Source organism: Vespa velutina, chromosome 13, assembly GCF_912470025.1.
Source record: "Vespa velutina chromosome 13, iVesVel2.1, whole genome shotgun sequence".
NCBI classification, from domain to species: domain Eukaryota; kingdom Metazoa; phylum Arthropoda; class Insecta; order Hymenoptera; family Vespidae; genus Vespa; species Vespa velutina.
In genome coordinates this window covers 3,035,027-3,051,940 of record NC_062200.1, presented here as the reverse complement: position 1 = coordinate 3,051,940, position 16,914 = coordinate 3,035,027, and the positions used below count along the sequence as shown (strand labels likewise).

At 29.6% G+C, this 16,914-nt stretch overlaps 2 protein-coding genes across 12 annotated transcripts in view; one reads left to right on the top strand and one right to left on the bottom strand.

The window, feature by feature from the left end:
• LOC124953616 (stress-activated protein kinase JNK) overlaps positions 1-16,914 on the bottom strand; it is a 173,700-nt gene that overhangs the window by 89,326 nt on the left and 67,460 nt on the right. The gene's annotated exons all lie outside the window — the stretch shown is intronic.
• LOC124953621 lies at positions 4,545-5,891 on the top strand. Its single transcript, XM_047505252.1, has 2 exons — positions 4,545-4,700; positions 5,251-5,891. Exons 1-2 carry the CDS (start codon positions 4,686-4,688, stop codon positions 5,536-5,538), a joined length of 303 nt encoding a protein of 100 aa, XP_047361208.1. The 5' UTR covers positions 4,545-4,685; the 3' UTR covers positions 5,539-5,891.

The following is a 16,914-nucleotide window of genomic DNA, read 5'->3' as shown; positions in this document are numbered from 1 at the left end:
GGGAGGGAAAAAAGAAAAAGAGAGGGACCGAAAGAGAGAAAACGGAGCTTTCTCTGATAAATAGCACGAACTTTGCGTCTCTCTCAGCGTCGCTGATATTTCTCAAGTGTCTCACTTTTGACTTGAAAGAAAGAGAGAGAGTGAGAGAGAGAGTGAGAGAGAGAGAGAGAGAGAGAGAGAGAGAGAGAGGGTTTCTGCTTCACCATCTTTTTACCTTCATTTTGAATGAACCAAGGGATGCTTTCAACGCTTTAAAAGGTCGGAAGAGAGAAAGAGAGAGAGAGAGAGAGAGAGAGAGAGAGAGAGAGAGAGAGAGAGAGAGAGAGAGAGAGAGACAGAATGGAATAGAGAATTTCTTACTTGATTTCTTTTTTTTTCTTTTTTTTTTTTTTTGGATTCTCCTAATATAAGAAATATCTTACTTCACGATTCATTTTTCACAAAGTCTAAATTCTCATTTATCTATCGTAACTTTATCAATGTTTATTCCGTTACGAGGAAGTACGTGTGTTCGAGTAAAAAATTTATACAAAAAAAAAAAAGAAAGAAAAAAAAAAAAAAAGGAAAGAAAAAAAAATGAATTAATTAATTAATTAATAATTACGTCAGAATGATTCTCGATTACGACTTTTTCTATTATATTATTAATTTTTTTCTCCATTTTCTTAATCGTATATATTAAATTAATTTATAATTGAATATATATATATATATATTTATATTAATTTAATTCGTAATATTATTAGGATAATTTTACGTTTCGTTAATGTATTTATATATGTATCATGCAAAAATCTCTCTTGCATATTTTCTCTTATTATTTTCTCTCTCTCTCTCTCTCTCTTTTTTTCTTTCTTTTTCTAAATTTCAATTTTCAAGAAAAGTGCCGGTTGAGATTGCTGCACGTTGGCCCTCGAGAAAAGCCGAGGCACTCGTCGGAATTGGTTTGTAAATGCTGGATTCCCGTGACTTTTGAAGATCATGTACCGACGCTATAATATCCTCTGGTAATTTCAAGCGCCCTCATTAGGGCGTCTCCTTGGAAAAGCGCACCCTAATGATAACGAGAGGGTAATCAACGTTTTTCCATTTGAAAGATATTTTTTTCCCCTCCTCTCCTCCTCCTATCCACGCCCCCTCCATCACCATATCCATTCCCTCTCTATCTCTCACCTTCTTTAGCCATAAAACCCCCTTGTCGTCCTTTTCTCTTGCAACGTTTCTCGTCATGCGAATATTAATGATCGTTATATGTAATTTGTCGAGAGAAAAAGAAGAAGAGAGAAAGAAAGAAAGAAAGAAAGAAAGAAAGAAAGGAAGAAACGAAAGAAATATTTTTTACCCTTGGAATAAGTTCTTAGAAATGATCGTACTTAAATTTGAAAAAAGAAAAAGAAAATATATATATATATATATTTTTTTTTTCTTTCCCTTACGATTTACGCGTGTTTAATTTTTTATGTAAAGGACGAAAGAAAAAAAGAAGAAAAGAAAAGGAAAGGAAAAAGGCTAGCAAAAGAAAAAGAATGTATATCCCTTTTAGAAAATGCCATCAGACGAGGGCCGGGGGGGGGGGAGGTGAGGTGGTACCATTATGAAAGTTAACGTAATATGAAAATGTCGTTAGGCGAATATTTTATCGAGAACGAAAAAGCACTGATGAGCTTTCAGTTTACTTCGTTCTATATGTTGCACGATCGTTTATATTATTTTTCTTTTTTCTTTCTTTTTCCTTCCTCCGAATCCCCTCTTTTGTATCCAATGGATGAATATAATGGAAAAAAAAAAAAAAAAAAAAAAAAAAAAAAATAATGATGATGATGATGATGATGATAATAATAATAAAAATAAGTACTAAAAAATAGAACACCAACGCTTTCCTCCATTGTCCAACCAACTGAAATGGGAAGAAACGAAGCACGAATAAAACGATATAATAATAATAATATTAAAAATAAATGATTTAAAATATTAATTTCACATTCTATTTCATATAATAAAAATATAATAATACGATCAATCGATCTTATTGGTCGTTAATATATTGATCGTGGACAATTTTATGTATGATCGTATGTGTGATCGTATGTGTGTTACTTATAAAATTCTATAAAATTTGGAGATCGACTAAATGTTTTTAAAATTTACGTAATGGTTGTGATACTCTTTTTTTTTTTTTTTTTTTTTTTTTGAAATTCGATCTAAATTTAGTTAATATCTATCCGGCAGGAAGAAAAAGAAAGAAATAGTATGTATATGTGTGTATCTGTGTGTATGAGTAACAGAGAGAGAGAGAGAGAGAGTAAAGAACGTAAGATAAAATTAAACTATCGATTCAAAAAAAAAAAAAAAAAAAAAAAAGAAAAAAAAAAATAAATAAATAAACAAAAATGAAAATTTGCTTTGGCTTTAACGGCTTTCTCGGATTGCAGATTTTTTAGAGATTAGAAATTTTTTTTTATTTTTCTTCTTTTCTTTCTTTCTATCTTCTTCTTTCAGAAAATTACGGGATAAACTTTTAAGGAGACAATTAAGTAATATTACGTACTAAATCATATTTAATTCCCCTTTATGTTTCTGACGTTCGTCCCGTCAGGAAAAGTCAAAAAGTCTTAGGTTAAAGAAAGAACAAAAAACAAAAAAAAAAAAAAAAAAAATAAGGAAGAAAGAAAGAAAAAACACACAAAAAAAGAAAAAAGTTATAAAATAATTAAATATCATCTTATTAATTATTCACGCGCATTTTTTTTTTTGTTCCGTATAATTACAATTCGAAAATAAACGTTCTTTCCTTTTCTTTTCTTTTTCTTCTTTTTTTTTTTTTTCCTCATCTTCGTTCTCTTAACTCTTATATTATTAACTCGTTCAAAATTTTTTTATCGTTAATATCCATTTATTTTATATAAAAGTAATCTAGATTATGTTTAAAATTTCACAGAATATGTAAATTGTTTTGTTAGGAATAATTTCGAATGATTTAGACACATACACACACACACACACACACACACACACACACACACACACACACACATACACACACACGCACGCACTTACATATATTCTCTCTCCCTCTCTCTCTCTCTCTCTCTCTCTTTCTATCTGATTTAACCGAGAATCGTATTAGAATTGAGTACAAGCTTAGAATAGTTAACACGACGTCATCAAATTTATCGCAAATAGTTTAACTGCAAAGCATGAGTAAGTAAGTACCTATGTACTATCTCAGTTGGAATTTCAATAATTAAGTGAAACTCGAGAGAATCGAAGGGCATAATAATATCTCCCATTATTACACTTTCCCCCTCTTCATCCATCCTCTCTCATATATATCTCTCTTTCTCTCTCTCTCTCTCTCTCTCTCTCTCTCTCTCTCTCTCTCTCTCTCTCTCTCTCCTTCTCTTGGAGAATCAATTGCAGAGGTCTATTGGCCTTGATGAGAGAAACGTTTTCGACTCCGTCACACTTCCTACGAGAGAAACCCGTTTAGAATATCAATCGGTTCGTTCGACAATAGTCTAACATGTATTTAGGCTAACTAACGATTCAGCTCTCATTCATAGAATCTCATTTAATTTCGGTATGTGCGCGTGAGCAAAGAGGAGAGAGAGAGAGAGGGGGGGAGGAGGATAGGAATCATATAGATTCGATTTTGCGCATAATGATCGACACGATTGATCTTTTTTCTCTTTTCATTTATTTATTTATTTATTTTTTTTTTTTTTTTTCTTTTGATATTAAAACGAACAAAAATTGTTCCCTTCTAATATCATAAATTTGCGTATTTAAAGGATTATTATTGTAAAGCGGGGAGGGAGGGGGAGTGGGTGGGTGGAGAGAAACAAAACAAAACAAAAAAAAAGTAAGAAGAGGAAACAAAAACAACAATGACATAGTCGAGATTTTCAGGTGGAAAAAAAAAAAAAAAAAAAAAAGAAAGAAAGAAAGAAAGAAAGAAAGAAAAGCGAAACGAAAAGAAAAGAAAAGAAAAATAAACCTAACGCGAATGAATAGTAATCGTCAATAGGATTTCGAGATCGACCTCGACAAGGTCGCAAAACGATTGAACGTGTGTGCTCGATCGATGGACGGGAAAGAATGTTGCGTGTCCTCCCCTCCTCCCGCTCTCTTCTTCTTCTTCTTCTTCAATTCTCTGATGTTTGGCCATTGGCCAAGGACAAGCTTGCTTTAGGTTGCTCAACTTCGAAAGAGTAAAGCCAACGAGATAGACAGGGTCTATTTAGTTTTGTATACATTATTTCTCAACTTCAACTAATAAATAAGGTTGAACGTATGTAACGTACATAAGTATATATTCTCTCTCTCTCTCTCTCACTCTCTCTCTCTCTCTCTCTCTCTCTCTCTTTCTTTCTTTCTCTCTTTATCTTTCTCTTTCTCTCTCTCTCTCTCTCTCTACATAGAATGACGATTACGTGACAATGACTAACTACGTGATCACGATTATGTTCGATTACGCGAATTAAATTAATGTTTAATTCGATTCACGTAGATATATACGCGAAAGGACAAGACGTATTGCTCCTTCTTATTCTTTTACAACACGATCGATCGGACTATATAAACGAACTCGATTTCGACTTTAACCATCAATCGATCCTCGACTCTACACGAGCTTTCGAAGTTATCAATCAACCTGAACTATTATTTTCACACTGACAATCAACATGAAGTGCTTCGCCGTAAGTATTTTATTTTTTCTTCTTTTTTTTTTTTTTTTTTTTTCTATTCGTCGATCGAAATTAAAGATAAACAACGAGATCATCACGAACTACCCATTTGTTTTCTTTTTTTCTTTCGTTTCTTTTCTTTTCTTTCACCTTTTTTTTTTCTTTCTTTCTCTCTCTTCTTTTTTGTTTTTTTTTGTTTTTTTTTTTGTATTATTTCGAATTTTACTCTTTCGTTTCTTTCAAGCCATATTTCTTTTATAATACATATATTGTAAAAAAAAAAAGAAAAAGAAAAAAAAAATATATATATATATATATCTTCGAATTCAATTATTCAAAATTTGTCATAATTATTCGATTCGTATGTAATAAATTTAAGATTATATTATTAATTATTTTTCCTATGAATTTATGAATAATCGAGCATTGTCGTATAATAAATATATAATCGAGAAGAAAATCGTGATTAGAAAGAGAAGAAGGAAAAATTGGAGTATAAACGAAAAATAAAAAATATAATTTCCATAATTATAATTTTTTTTTTTTGTTAATTATTATTTAGGCTATCGTTCTGCTAGCCATGATCGCAACAATGGCCTTAGCCGATACGAAACCTGCCGATGCGGAGTCGATCGAGCCATCTAATGCAGCGAACCCAATAGAAACTGAAAGTGCAAGGAACAAACGAGGATTATTGGTTGGCGCTGCGTACACTGCACCGATTGCATATACTGCTCCAGTGACGTATACATCAGCAGCGTATGCCTATCCCTACGCATACAGACCTGCATATACTGCCTACCCCTATTATGCAGCTGCTGCATACAGCGCACCCTACATCGTGGCCTAGATAATGACGACCTACGACGAGCTTTTACCTGACACCAGAACCGAATACAGTCGTTAACGTTCTGCTACTCTTAAAGGTCTTTTCTTTTTTTCTTTGTTTTCTTGTTTGTTTGTTTTTCTTTCTTTCTTGATCTTTTTTCTTTTTAATTGTTCTTTTTCCATCCACTTTCATAGATAAAGCAAAATAAATTCGTACACTCGCGATGTCAAAGGAAATCTATTTGAAATCTATGTATATATATACACACACACACATATAAGAACATAAATATATATATATATATATGTGTGTGTATCTGTGTGTATGTGTATATATATATATAAAAAGAAAAAAAAAAATCGCACGTACGATACAAGAGCTTTTTTTATTTTCTCTCTCTCTCTCTCATTTTTATAAGCTCTTTTTCCTTTGTTCGTATATTTTTTTGTTCTCGAATTCTTCTTTTTTCTTTTTTCTCTCTCTTTCGAATTTTTCTCTTTTATTATCCCGAAACGGAGGATATAATACAACGTGGAAATAATTTTAGAGATAATAGATAATAGGTAGAGAAATTTGTTTGTTCGTTTATTTTTTTTTTTCTTTTTTGTTTTTTTGTTTTTTTTTTTTCCTCCCTTGACGATACGCTGACAATATCCTCCTTTCGTTATGATATTTTCTCAATTAGGCTATATAAATATATAAATATATATTATTGTTCGATGTATTTTATTTTCGAGAATAAGAAAAGAATACTTAAGATGTATGTAAAATGTCTGTAAAAGATCTTTAAATATCTATGTAAACAATGTTTAATCAATGCTAATAAATATCATATTATATGCATATTAACAAATACAACAACAACGATGTTCTTATTCTTTCTTTCGTTTCTTACGATATTAAGAGAAATTTTTTTTTATATATATATATATATATATATATATATATACACCCTAGGAAACTGATTTTATTTCTATTCTCTTTCCTAGTTAAAAATAATATTTAAATTAATATCTTATCGTTTTCCCTTCCGAACGGAAATAATAAAACAATTATTGAAATAAATTTGCAAATATTCGTTTTGTTCATGCATACCGCGTTCAGGTATGCCGTTCAGTATCCTCATGTGTAAATTTCATTCAAAATGAAAAATCTCGATCTATCGATCGATCGAACGATCGATAGATCGTAAACTGCATTCCGCGCGATTATCGGGAAATGTATGAGAAAAATTGCATTCCACGTTCTACGAAGAGAAATTCAAGCTTTTTCTGACATTATTCTTTCTTCGTTCGAAATAAATCGAAAATATTTCACGAACGTCGTCGACAAGTTCCATTGACAAAGGAAGAGAAAGCTTTTATTTTCAAGATTAAACCAATATGAACAAAGTTTCCTCTTTAAAAATGTATTGGAATAGTAATAGCATTGACACATCCATACACACACATATATATATATATAAATACATACACATATATTGTATATATGTATTCATTGGTTTCCTAACTGTATTTCTTTTTTCTTTTTTTTTTTTTTTTTTTTTTATCTTTTCTTATTTCGATTTTTTTTCTCTTCCTCTTCTTTTTTTTTCTTTTTTTGTAACAATAAATTTCCCTCTTACAAAGTGTACAAAATATAACGGATCGTGCCAATATCTTTTTTTTTTTTTTTTTTTTTTTTTTTTTTTTTAGTCAATATAAACGACTTAACCGGAATGTTTTATATCGAGATTTCCTTTGCGAACAGAAAAAAAAATAAAAAAAAAATAAAAAATAAAGAAACATGTGAGAGAGAGAGAGAGAGAGGAAAAAATAAAAATTTACATGCAATAGGTAGGTAACATTTGGAAAGGAGGTAAAGCACAGTGCGATTCGAAACAGACCGAGTGTGGTAAAAACTTTTAATTGCCCGTTTTAATTGCTGCCGCCTGAATGTTCCGCATGGTAATTAAACCGCGTTAAAATACCTCCAATGTCAAATTTTAATTATACAATATTTCAATATTATTTTGCGTAGGTTATCGAATTTACAAGAAATAAATAAATAAAATAAATAAATAAATGAATAAATAAATAAATAAACATACAAACTAACAAAATAAGCCAGTTGTTAATTTCATCGATGTTTTCTCTCTCTCTCTCTCTCTCTCTCTCTCTCTCTCTCTCTCTCTCTCTCTCTCTCTCTCTCTCTCTCTCTCTCTCTCTTTCTCTCTCTCTCGAATATTTCTGTTAATACAAAGTTTAATTTAAGAAAAAGAAAAAAAAAAAGAAAAAAAAAGAAACTTCGAAAGAAACAACAAAACTCACGAGAACGATTTTATAAATAATTTTTTTTTAATAAATAATTTCTTTTTAATAAAATAATTTCGAAAGGAAAGGAAAGTCAGGCGAACGATTTTAAAAAGAATTTCGATAATTGCTGGCGAGAAAGAAATGGAAAGGTTTAGATTTCCTTTCATCTACTTTGCATATTCTTCTTTTTTTCTTTTGTATTTATTTATTTATTTATTTATTTATTTATTTTTTTTTTTTTTTTTTTGATAAGAGAAGGAAAATAAGATTCTTACCGTCGTCGTCATCGTCGTCGTCATCGTTGGGAGTAAATTTTTCTCCTCCTTTTTTTTTTCTCTTTTTCTCTCTCTCTCTCTCTCTCTCTCTTTTTTTACCGATGATTGTCATTATCTTTCGTACGGTTTATTTTCGAGGACAGGCTAAACCGCAGACAATCGATGAGGTAAAACGAACGGGCGACGCTTACCGAATGGGCGCGCGTAATCTTAGGATTTGAAGCCGCAAACGCTTGCGGTTACCGAACCGAAACGAGCCGTGAATACAAATGGGTTTTAGAGTCCCAAACGCGTTGAGAGCATCGTGTTTACGAACTACTCTGCTTTATAGTTCCTTCGAAACTTTGATAAGCGAAACTGATAAACGTCTCCTAGTTGTTAACCTTCCAATCATTCTTTTTTATCGTTATTTATTTTTTTTTTATATATATATATATCATTTATTACGCACAAAAAAAAAATATATATATATATATATTAGAAAAAGATAGAGAGAGGAAGGGAGGGAGGGAGGGAGAAAGAAAGAGGGAGGGAGATAGTGAAATAAAAAAAAAAAAAAAAAAATAAAGAGAGGGTGAAATTGAACGATATATTTGCGTAGTGGGAGTTAAAAAAAAAAATAAATAAATAAATAAGAAAAAAAAGAGGGAAGGAAAGAAAAGAAAACAAAAAAAATTAAATAAAAGTAAAGAAAAAGCTTGAAGTCTTGCGACACACAGGTTGCATACTAACAACGATACCTCACACACGTCAAAGAGAGAAGACATAGTTCAATCATGCTGATTCTATGCTCGTTGGTATGGCTAATGGGGAAACCACAGGGGTATGCATAAGTCATATGCCTCGCTTGTATTCCATGTGATTTTTGCATTCCCTTTTCTTTTCTTTTCTTTTCTCTCTTTCTCTCTCTCTCTCTCTCTCTCTCTCTTTCTTTCACCCTCTCTTTTCTTTCCTCTCTTTCTTTCGACGCAACGTGTATCATACTAACGATCAAGGGCGTGTACTAGGATTTAAACGATCATTCATGAATATAATCATCGATTATTATTTATTCGAGATATTTATTCTACGAATGAATAATACTTTCGTTAAAAATCTATAATCAATTTTATCTTGGAACGTTAAATTAATTCAATTTAGATTTATATTATTAATTATTTCATATATATATATATATATATATATATATATATATAATCCAGAGCTCGATTATTTAATTAAAATAAAATTAAATAATCATTCTTACGTCGATATATTAAAAATATATTAACGTTCATTCTTTCATCGATTAGATTGTATTTCGTTATCTATAAAAAAAAAAAAAAAAAAAAAAAAAAAAAAAAAAAAAAAAGATGAAAGAAGAAAAAAAGAGGTTCTCGCCATTTTGTCGATTAGAAATCAAAAGGATAAATGATAATGAAAGATATAATTAGACAGTTAAGGACGACGTGATAAATAACACGTACATATGTGTACATAACATTCGCTCGATGAAACAGCCATAAACATTTTAACGAAGAACAGAGAATGACAATGGCGTTAACAGGATAAAATAACATGTATGTATGTATGTATATATATATATATATATATATATATATATTACACATACACATGTACATACAGATTTGACACACATACAAAAGGCAATCTCTAGTGCTGTTATTATCTCCTCTTGGAACGAGCTTTACATTGCTCGTCGTATTTTCGTTGCCGTTACCAAACTATAACTATTTCACGGTTCGAGTTGCAAGAACAGTCGGTCGGTCTCCTCATAAACGATTATACTCAGCTCAAGAAACTAGCTCTACGCGATATCGTAAGAATACATGAGCCGTAACGAGTAGACCTGTCGGAAATATTGTCAGTATATTTATTAGTATCTATGTATGTATATATATATATATATATATATTTATTTATATACGTATATATACTTTCTTGAATCATATTAGAAATATATTTTCAATCATTGATAATTAAGATTAAACGCCATTGATTTCATATTTTTCTTTCTTTTTTTTTCTTTTTTTTTTTTTTTTTCTTTGTTCAATTATTTATATTTATTTATATCTACTATCAACGTATATACGTACGTATACCGTCATTGTCCGTAATATATTTAAATAAACGACGATAATCTTCACGATGAATCATTAATTATAAGCGACAGAATATAATAATGAGATGTAATTGTTATTTTATTTTAAAAATTTTATTATTTAAAAAGAAAAGAAAAAAAAGGACAGGAAGAGTCAGGGTAGGGGATAAGAAAGAAAGAAAGAAAAAAAGAAGAGAGATGATCGAGATTCTACGTGACCATAATTTTATCCTAAATATAATAATGAAATAATAATAATAATAATAATAATAATAATAATAATAATAATAATAATAATAACAATAATTACTTATTTAAAGAGCGTCATTCTCTCAAATATTTCTGACGAATATAATAACGATAATAATTGATTCTCTCGTAAAAAAAAAAAAAAAAAAAAAATTCTTTTTTTTTCCCCCGAACCATATCGCAAATTTATTCGCGCCAATCGATGTTTTTTCAATACGACGCGAGAAAAATTTGTCATAGAAAATAATGATCGTAGATAACGTGTTACAATTAATCGTAAAAGTTATTTCACGTAAAATTGCCATAAGGTTCCTTGTGAGAGAGAGAGAGAGAGAGAGAGAGAGAGAGAGAGAGAGCCCGATGACACTCCCACCGGAATCGAAATATTTCGATGAGGGTGAACATGTTCCCCTTCATGGTAGATGCACGTTATCCAACCCCTCGTGTCATAAACTCATGTGGCTTTCCAAGGTCTATTCGATCGCAACGGTGACAGTTCAATTTCCTCGAAAAAAATATCGACACCAATTTCAACTTCTAGAAAAACGTCTTCGGGATTAGATATAATCCTTAAACAAGCGTCAGCTATTAAACTTCATCGTTTTATTGTTTCTTTTTTCTTTCTTTCTTTCTTTCTTTCTTTTTGTTGTTGTTTTTTTAATCTGTATTTTCTGATTATATTTCATTTTTCACGATCATTATTAAATCGTCATTAAGATTATATTTTAGATTTTATTTTCAAAGATTTCATTCGTTTGATACGCGCATTTTGATACAAATTTTTAATATAAAAATTGAATAAATGCTATTAACGTTGCTAAAGCAAAAGCAAGAAAAAAAAAAAAGAAAGAAAGATAATATAATAAAATTTGAACGAACGAACGAACGAACGTACGTACGTACGAACGAACGAACGAACGAACGTGTTATTCATGAACGTGTAATATCGCAAGACGTGACGTCAATCACGAAAAGACTTTGAAGAAAAGTCAGATTTCTTTACTCGTTATTTTATTCCTCTCACGTAGAAACAGTTTTTAGTTCTTTCCCTTCGCAGTCGTACGCTCGAAGGGATGTACGTGTCGATAATTGTGACGATTTTTACTCGACGTTACCACCCTCTCTCTCTCTCTCTCTCTCTCTCTCTCTTTCTCTCTCTCTCTCTCTTTTTCTGTCTCTTTCTCTCTGTCTCTCTCTCTCTCTCTCTCTCTCTCTCTCTGTCTCTCTCTCTCTCTTTCTTTCGAAAGGGAGACAGAAAGAAAGAAAGAGTGAGACAGATAGACATAGAAACGGAAAGAGAAAGAGAAAAGGGGAGGTGGGGGAAGGACAGGGGGAAGGGAGAAGAAAGAAGAAAGACTGACGCGAGACTTTTCTTGACAAGAAATATTTTTTTGAGATGCACGTGAAGTACCTTAACAATATTTTTTTTCCTTTTCTTCTATCCGTTTGAAAATTTACTACTATTTTCGAAGATAGTAAGAAGGGGGAAGAAAAAAAAAAAAAAGAGAAAAAGAATTAAGAAAAAATTAAAATAACGATCTAACGTTTTCTCTCTTTTCTTTTACTCATTAAAAAAATATTTTCAATATTAATGGCAATAAATTTTTCACTTTCACATGTTATAAATGTCACGATTAAAAAAGAAAAAAAAAAAGAAAAGAAAAAGACAAAAAAGAAATAAACCAAAAAAAAAAAAAAAAATTTCAGGTGGCGTACAAGTGTTTCCATTAAACGCCCACGTTTTCCGACGAGAAATCATCTTTTATATTGGCTAAAGGATGTATAAAAAAAAAAAAATTTATTCTACAAAATAAATCCATTGCCCTTGCAAATTTTTCGAAAAGAATCCAATTATTATTATATACACTGTGTAACAACGAGTACGTACTTCAAATATCAATATTCAGAAGAGTTTTTTAATAGTGGAAAAAAGTTCGTCGAAAGATAATCAATGCGAGAGAAATTCATGATTCCGACGTTTCAATGAAAATCTTTTGTACGATCACAAATTACGTGAAATTAAATGATATTATTAAACAATGCCAATTCAATAATTTACGAGATAATAATTGTGTTGATTTTTTACGATCCAATCAGAAAAAAATTTATATTCTTAGGATGATTTTTTCCAATTTCAAATTTTGTTAACAAAATTTTGAAAAGAAATGCAATGAGAAAAAGAGAGAGAGAGAGAGAGAGAGAGAGAGAGAGAGAGAGAGAGAGAACAAACAAAAAACTGTCCTAAATTTCAACCAGAAATTCAAACGTAATTCAAGCGTATCTCTTTTTTTTTTTTTTTTTTTTTTTTTATACAATTAAAACAAAAAATGCAAAAGAAATGAACCCAGTTTTTCTACTTCTTACTCTCTCTCTTTGTTTATAAGTTCTTGATGAAAAAAGATATATCGTCTATTAAATAAATATTAAAATAGAAAGAAAAAAGAAAATAATAATAATAATAATAATAATAATAATAATAATAATAATAATAATAATAACAATAATAAAAATAAAAGGTTATTATAGAAAAAGTGATGGGAAAATATAACTGGCAAAGTAACTTCAAGGCGTGCAACTTTATGAATAACCGACGAACTTTAATTATAATTTTCTTTTCTTCTTTTTTTTTTTTCCTCTTTTTTTTTTTATTAATTAATTAATAACACGATAAAGGAAATATATTTTATTACGGCAAATTCAAAATAACCAACACTGTTTACATTTTGTATAACGTCTTCATTCTTTCTTTCTTTCTTTTTTTTTTTTTTTTTTTTTTTTTTTTTCTTTTCTTTTCCTTTCCTTTGAAATTCTCGACGACGCTCGCGACATCAAATTCTACATCTGATTTTATTTAACGAGTTGAGTTAAATGTTTTCCAAAGGATCCTTTTTTTTCTTCTTTTCTTTTCTTTTCTTTTTTTTTCCTTTTTTCTCTTTCCTTCTTCGAAATTTTTCCATTGTTATGTATATTGAATAAGAGATAATCCATCGCACGCGAATAATATGGTAAAAAAAAATGGACAGCCTAGATAGATCCGTCGACATGATCGAATACCTTTAATACATCGAGGGAAGAAAAATCATCGATCAGGAATAAATCCGCAAAGGATTCTTTTCGGATGATTTTGGATGATAATGTTTACCCTTCAAACTTTCACCTAATCTCGATAATACCCAGGGATCTTTTCTTTTTTTCTTTTTCCTTCCTTTCTTCCTTCCTTCCTTCCTTCTTTCTCTCCTTTCATTTCTTTCCTGTGCGATCAATTCCGGAGTAAGAGTTCAAAAAAAAAAGAAAAAAAAAAGAAAAAAAAAAAAAATAAACATGATAGATGATTCATGAAATTACCATGAAGAATGAAATAATGAAATTATACATGATTATTATGAGACACCCGATATAATATTTTTTAACAAGATATCAGAAATTATTTGACCGTAATCACAAACGATCATCATGAACGAATAATTCCAACATTAATGCAATCACTTTCATGGGAATATTCAAGCATACCTTTGATATATATATATATATATATATATATATATATATATATATATGCAGTTATTTCAGGTCATATGTAAATACTAATATATATAAGTATATAGCAAATAGGTAGTATGTACATATGTACTAGAAATCGTCGTTGAATATTCATTGATTAGGCTAAGATGAGAGAAGGTAGGTTAACGTGTACAACTGCTGAGTATATTACACTCGAAGGAAACCTCGTATATGATCGTTCTCAGTGAACGTATGAGATAACAACCAGCTGTTCGGATCTCTATGCTAAAAATATACAGGGTGTGTAATAAAGTACCGACTAAACTTCGACGATTTTATCAAAACAAATACGTACGTATGTATGTGTAAAGAATGTTAATAAATTATATATATATATATATGAAAAAGAATTACAATTAAAAAAAGAAAAAAGAAGTAAAGTCATTTATTTATAAGACACCCTTATCGATTTAAGAGAAATACAAAATGTGACTCGAATCGTACGATCTCGCGTAAAAATTCTTTCCTAAACGATTCCTTTCTTTTCTTTTCTTTTCTTTTCTTTTTTTTTTCTTTCTTTTGCCCCCCTCCCTTTTCTCAATAAAATTCTTCGGATTATACAGCCGGGAAGATTAATCGATCTCGATTGAAAAACGTGAAAAATAATAAATAATAGTCAATCGAGATGGGTAAACGCGTTCCTACTGGTATTCTATCGACTTCAGTTTCCGATGATTGATGGGCTTTCCATCGACGTTATAACGCACCAGATATGGTAAACATATCAATTTTGGGCTGTTTGATCACGTAAACGTACGTATGTATTTCGCGCGAACGTATGCGTTACTTTTATTTCTTATTTTTTTTTTTTTTTTTTTTTTTTTTTTTTATATTCTCTCCTTTTTTTTTCTTTTTTTGTTTGTTTGCTTATTTTTCTTTTTTCTTTCTTCTCTTTCATCTCTTTTTTCTTCTTTAAATCGACAAAAATATTTTTACGAACGTACCACGAACATATAAATATATATATATATATATATATATATATATATATAAAAATGGGAAAGTATTGATGGTCTTTGAAAAATAACGTTAAAAAAAAAAAATAAAAAAAAAAAAAGGAAAAAGAAAAAAAAAATTATTAAATACGATAACGTTTCTGTTTGCGTTTCCGTTTCGATAAAAATAAAATTGCGTTATAAATTTTGCTTGTTTTTTTTTTTTTTTTTTTTTTTTTTTTCATTGATTATAATAACGATAACAATAAAAACAAAAAAAAATAATAATAATATAAAGAAGAAAAAGAAGAAGAAGATGAAGGATAAATAGAATGGGACAGATTTTCCCATAGCGTGACTCTCAACTCCTTGAAAGAAATAAAGGAAGAAACGAGCCGTCGATTTTTCACATCGTCGATCCATTTCAATCTGGTCTCTTGAGAGGAGCCATCCATAAAAAATAGCCGCTTTCACGGCGTCCATGCGATTCTACTTTGGCAGGGAATCAAAAGGTATCAAAAGAAATCGAATCGAGAAGAAAAAAAAAAAAAAAAAAGAAAAAAAAAGAAAGAGAGAGAAAGAAAAGAAAAGAAAAGAAGAAGAAGCGACTTGATTACGAAGAAGATATTTTATCGGAAGGGAGGGGGAAATTGAAAATAAATAAATAAATAAATAAATAAATAAAATAACGTTCTTTCGATCGATTTATTACATTATATATCATCTATATTATATATTGTTTATTCATGGGAGAAATATTTTCTAATACCTAACGACATAAAATCGAAGACACATTTGGGATTTTGTGTATCGATGCATTTTCGAACGAAAGTTATACATAACTTATTATATATATATATATATATATTGACGAATGTATATACACCAGCTCATCCCAAGTTGTCATTCGTATTGCAAATAAATCCAATGATGGAAATAAAAGAAAAGAAAGGAAAATATTTTATATGGTTAATGTCATATGATACATTGATATATATATATATATATATATATATATATATATATATAGTGATATTCATTCTGTTGTGTATGATAAAAATTACTAATAAATCAAATAGCATTATCTTGAAAGTCACTTTACATCACTTCACATTCCCAACGAATGAAAAAAGAGAAAGAGAAAGAGAGAGAGAGAGAGAGAGAGAGAGAAAAGTAAAATGCATTAAGTAAAAGTGCATTAAGCAGAATGAGAAACGTCAGTCCACAATGATGCACTTTATCCAACAACATTATTACTATTATTATTATAATTATTATTCATATATCAACACAGAAATGATACTGTTTAAAGAAACGAAAGAAAAGGAAACAAAAGAGGTAATCTTTTCACTTTCATATATACAAAAGTACAATACAAAAATAAAACCTTGCTCTTATCAATTATTTGCACTTAAATACTACGGAAGATTTCAAGTGGTAAATACATAAAAAAAAAAAAAAAGAAAAACAAAGAAAAAAAAAGAAAAAAGGAAGAAGATAATTGAATCTTCCAAAAGACGAAACGTAAATTTTCATCGTACCAAAAACCATGAATTTAATTTCAATCTCGTGATAGTGAATGAAGAAAAAAAAAAAAGAAAAATAATAAAATAAAATAAAATAAAAGAAAAATTGAAATAAAACGAACGGACATTATCTTATCAAATGATAATGATTATAATAATCATCAATTATCCATATAAGGTTTTATAATAATCCCTATTTTCTCATTGACTAAAACAATATAAAAGAGATATATAATCTATATAGACATTTATATATATATATATCGTTGAATATAAAGGTGGTTAATATATCAAAAGAGATATAATATAGTATTCGTTTGTGTAGGCCTGGTTGCTTGTAGTACATTAATTGAAACGCGTTCTACCGGAAAAGCGTTTGGCGACTGGTTGCCAGCCAGGCCAGCCTGCCTGGTTGACTGTGCTCTTCGAGAACCCTCTCTAATGGATTACACCAGA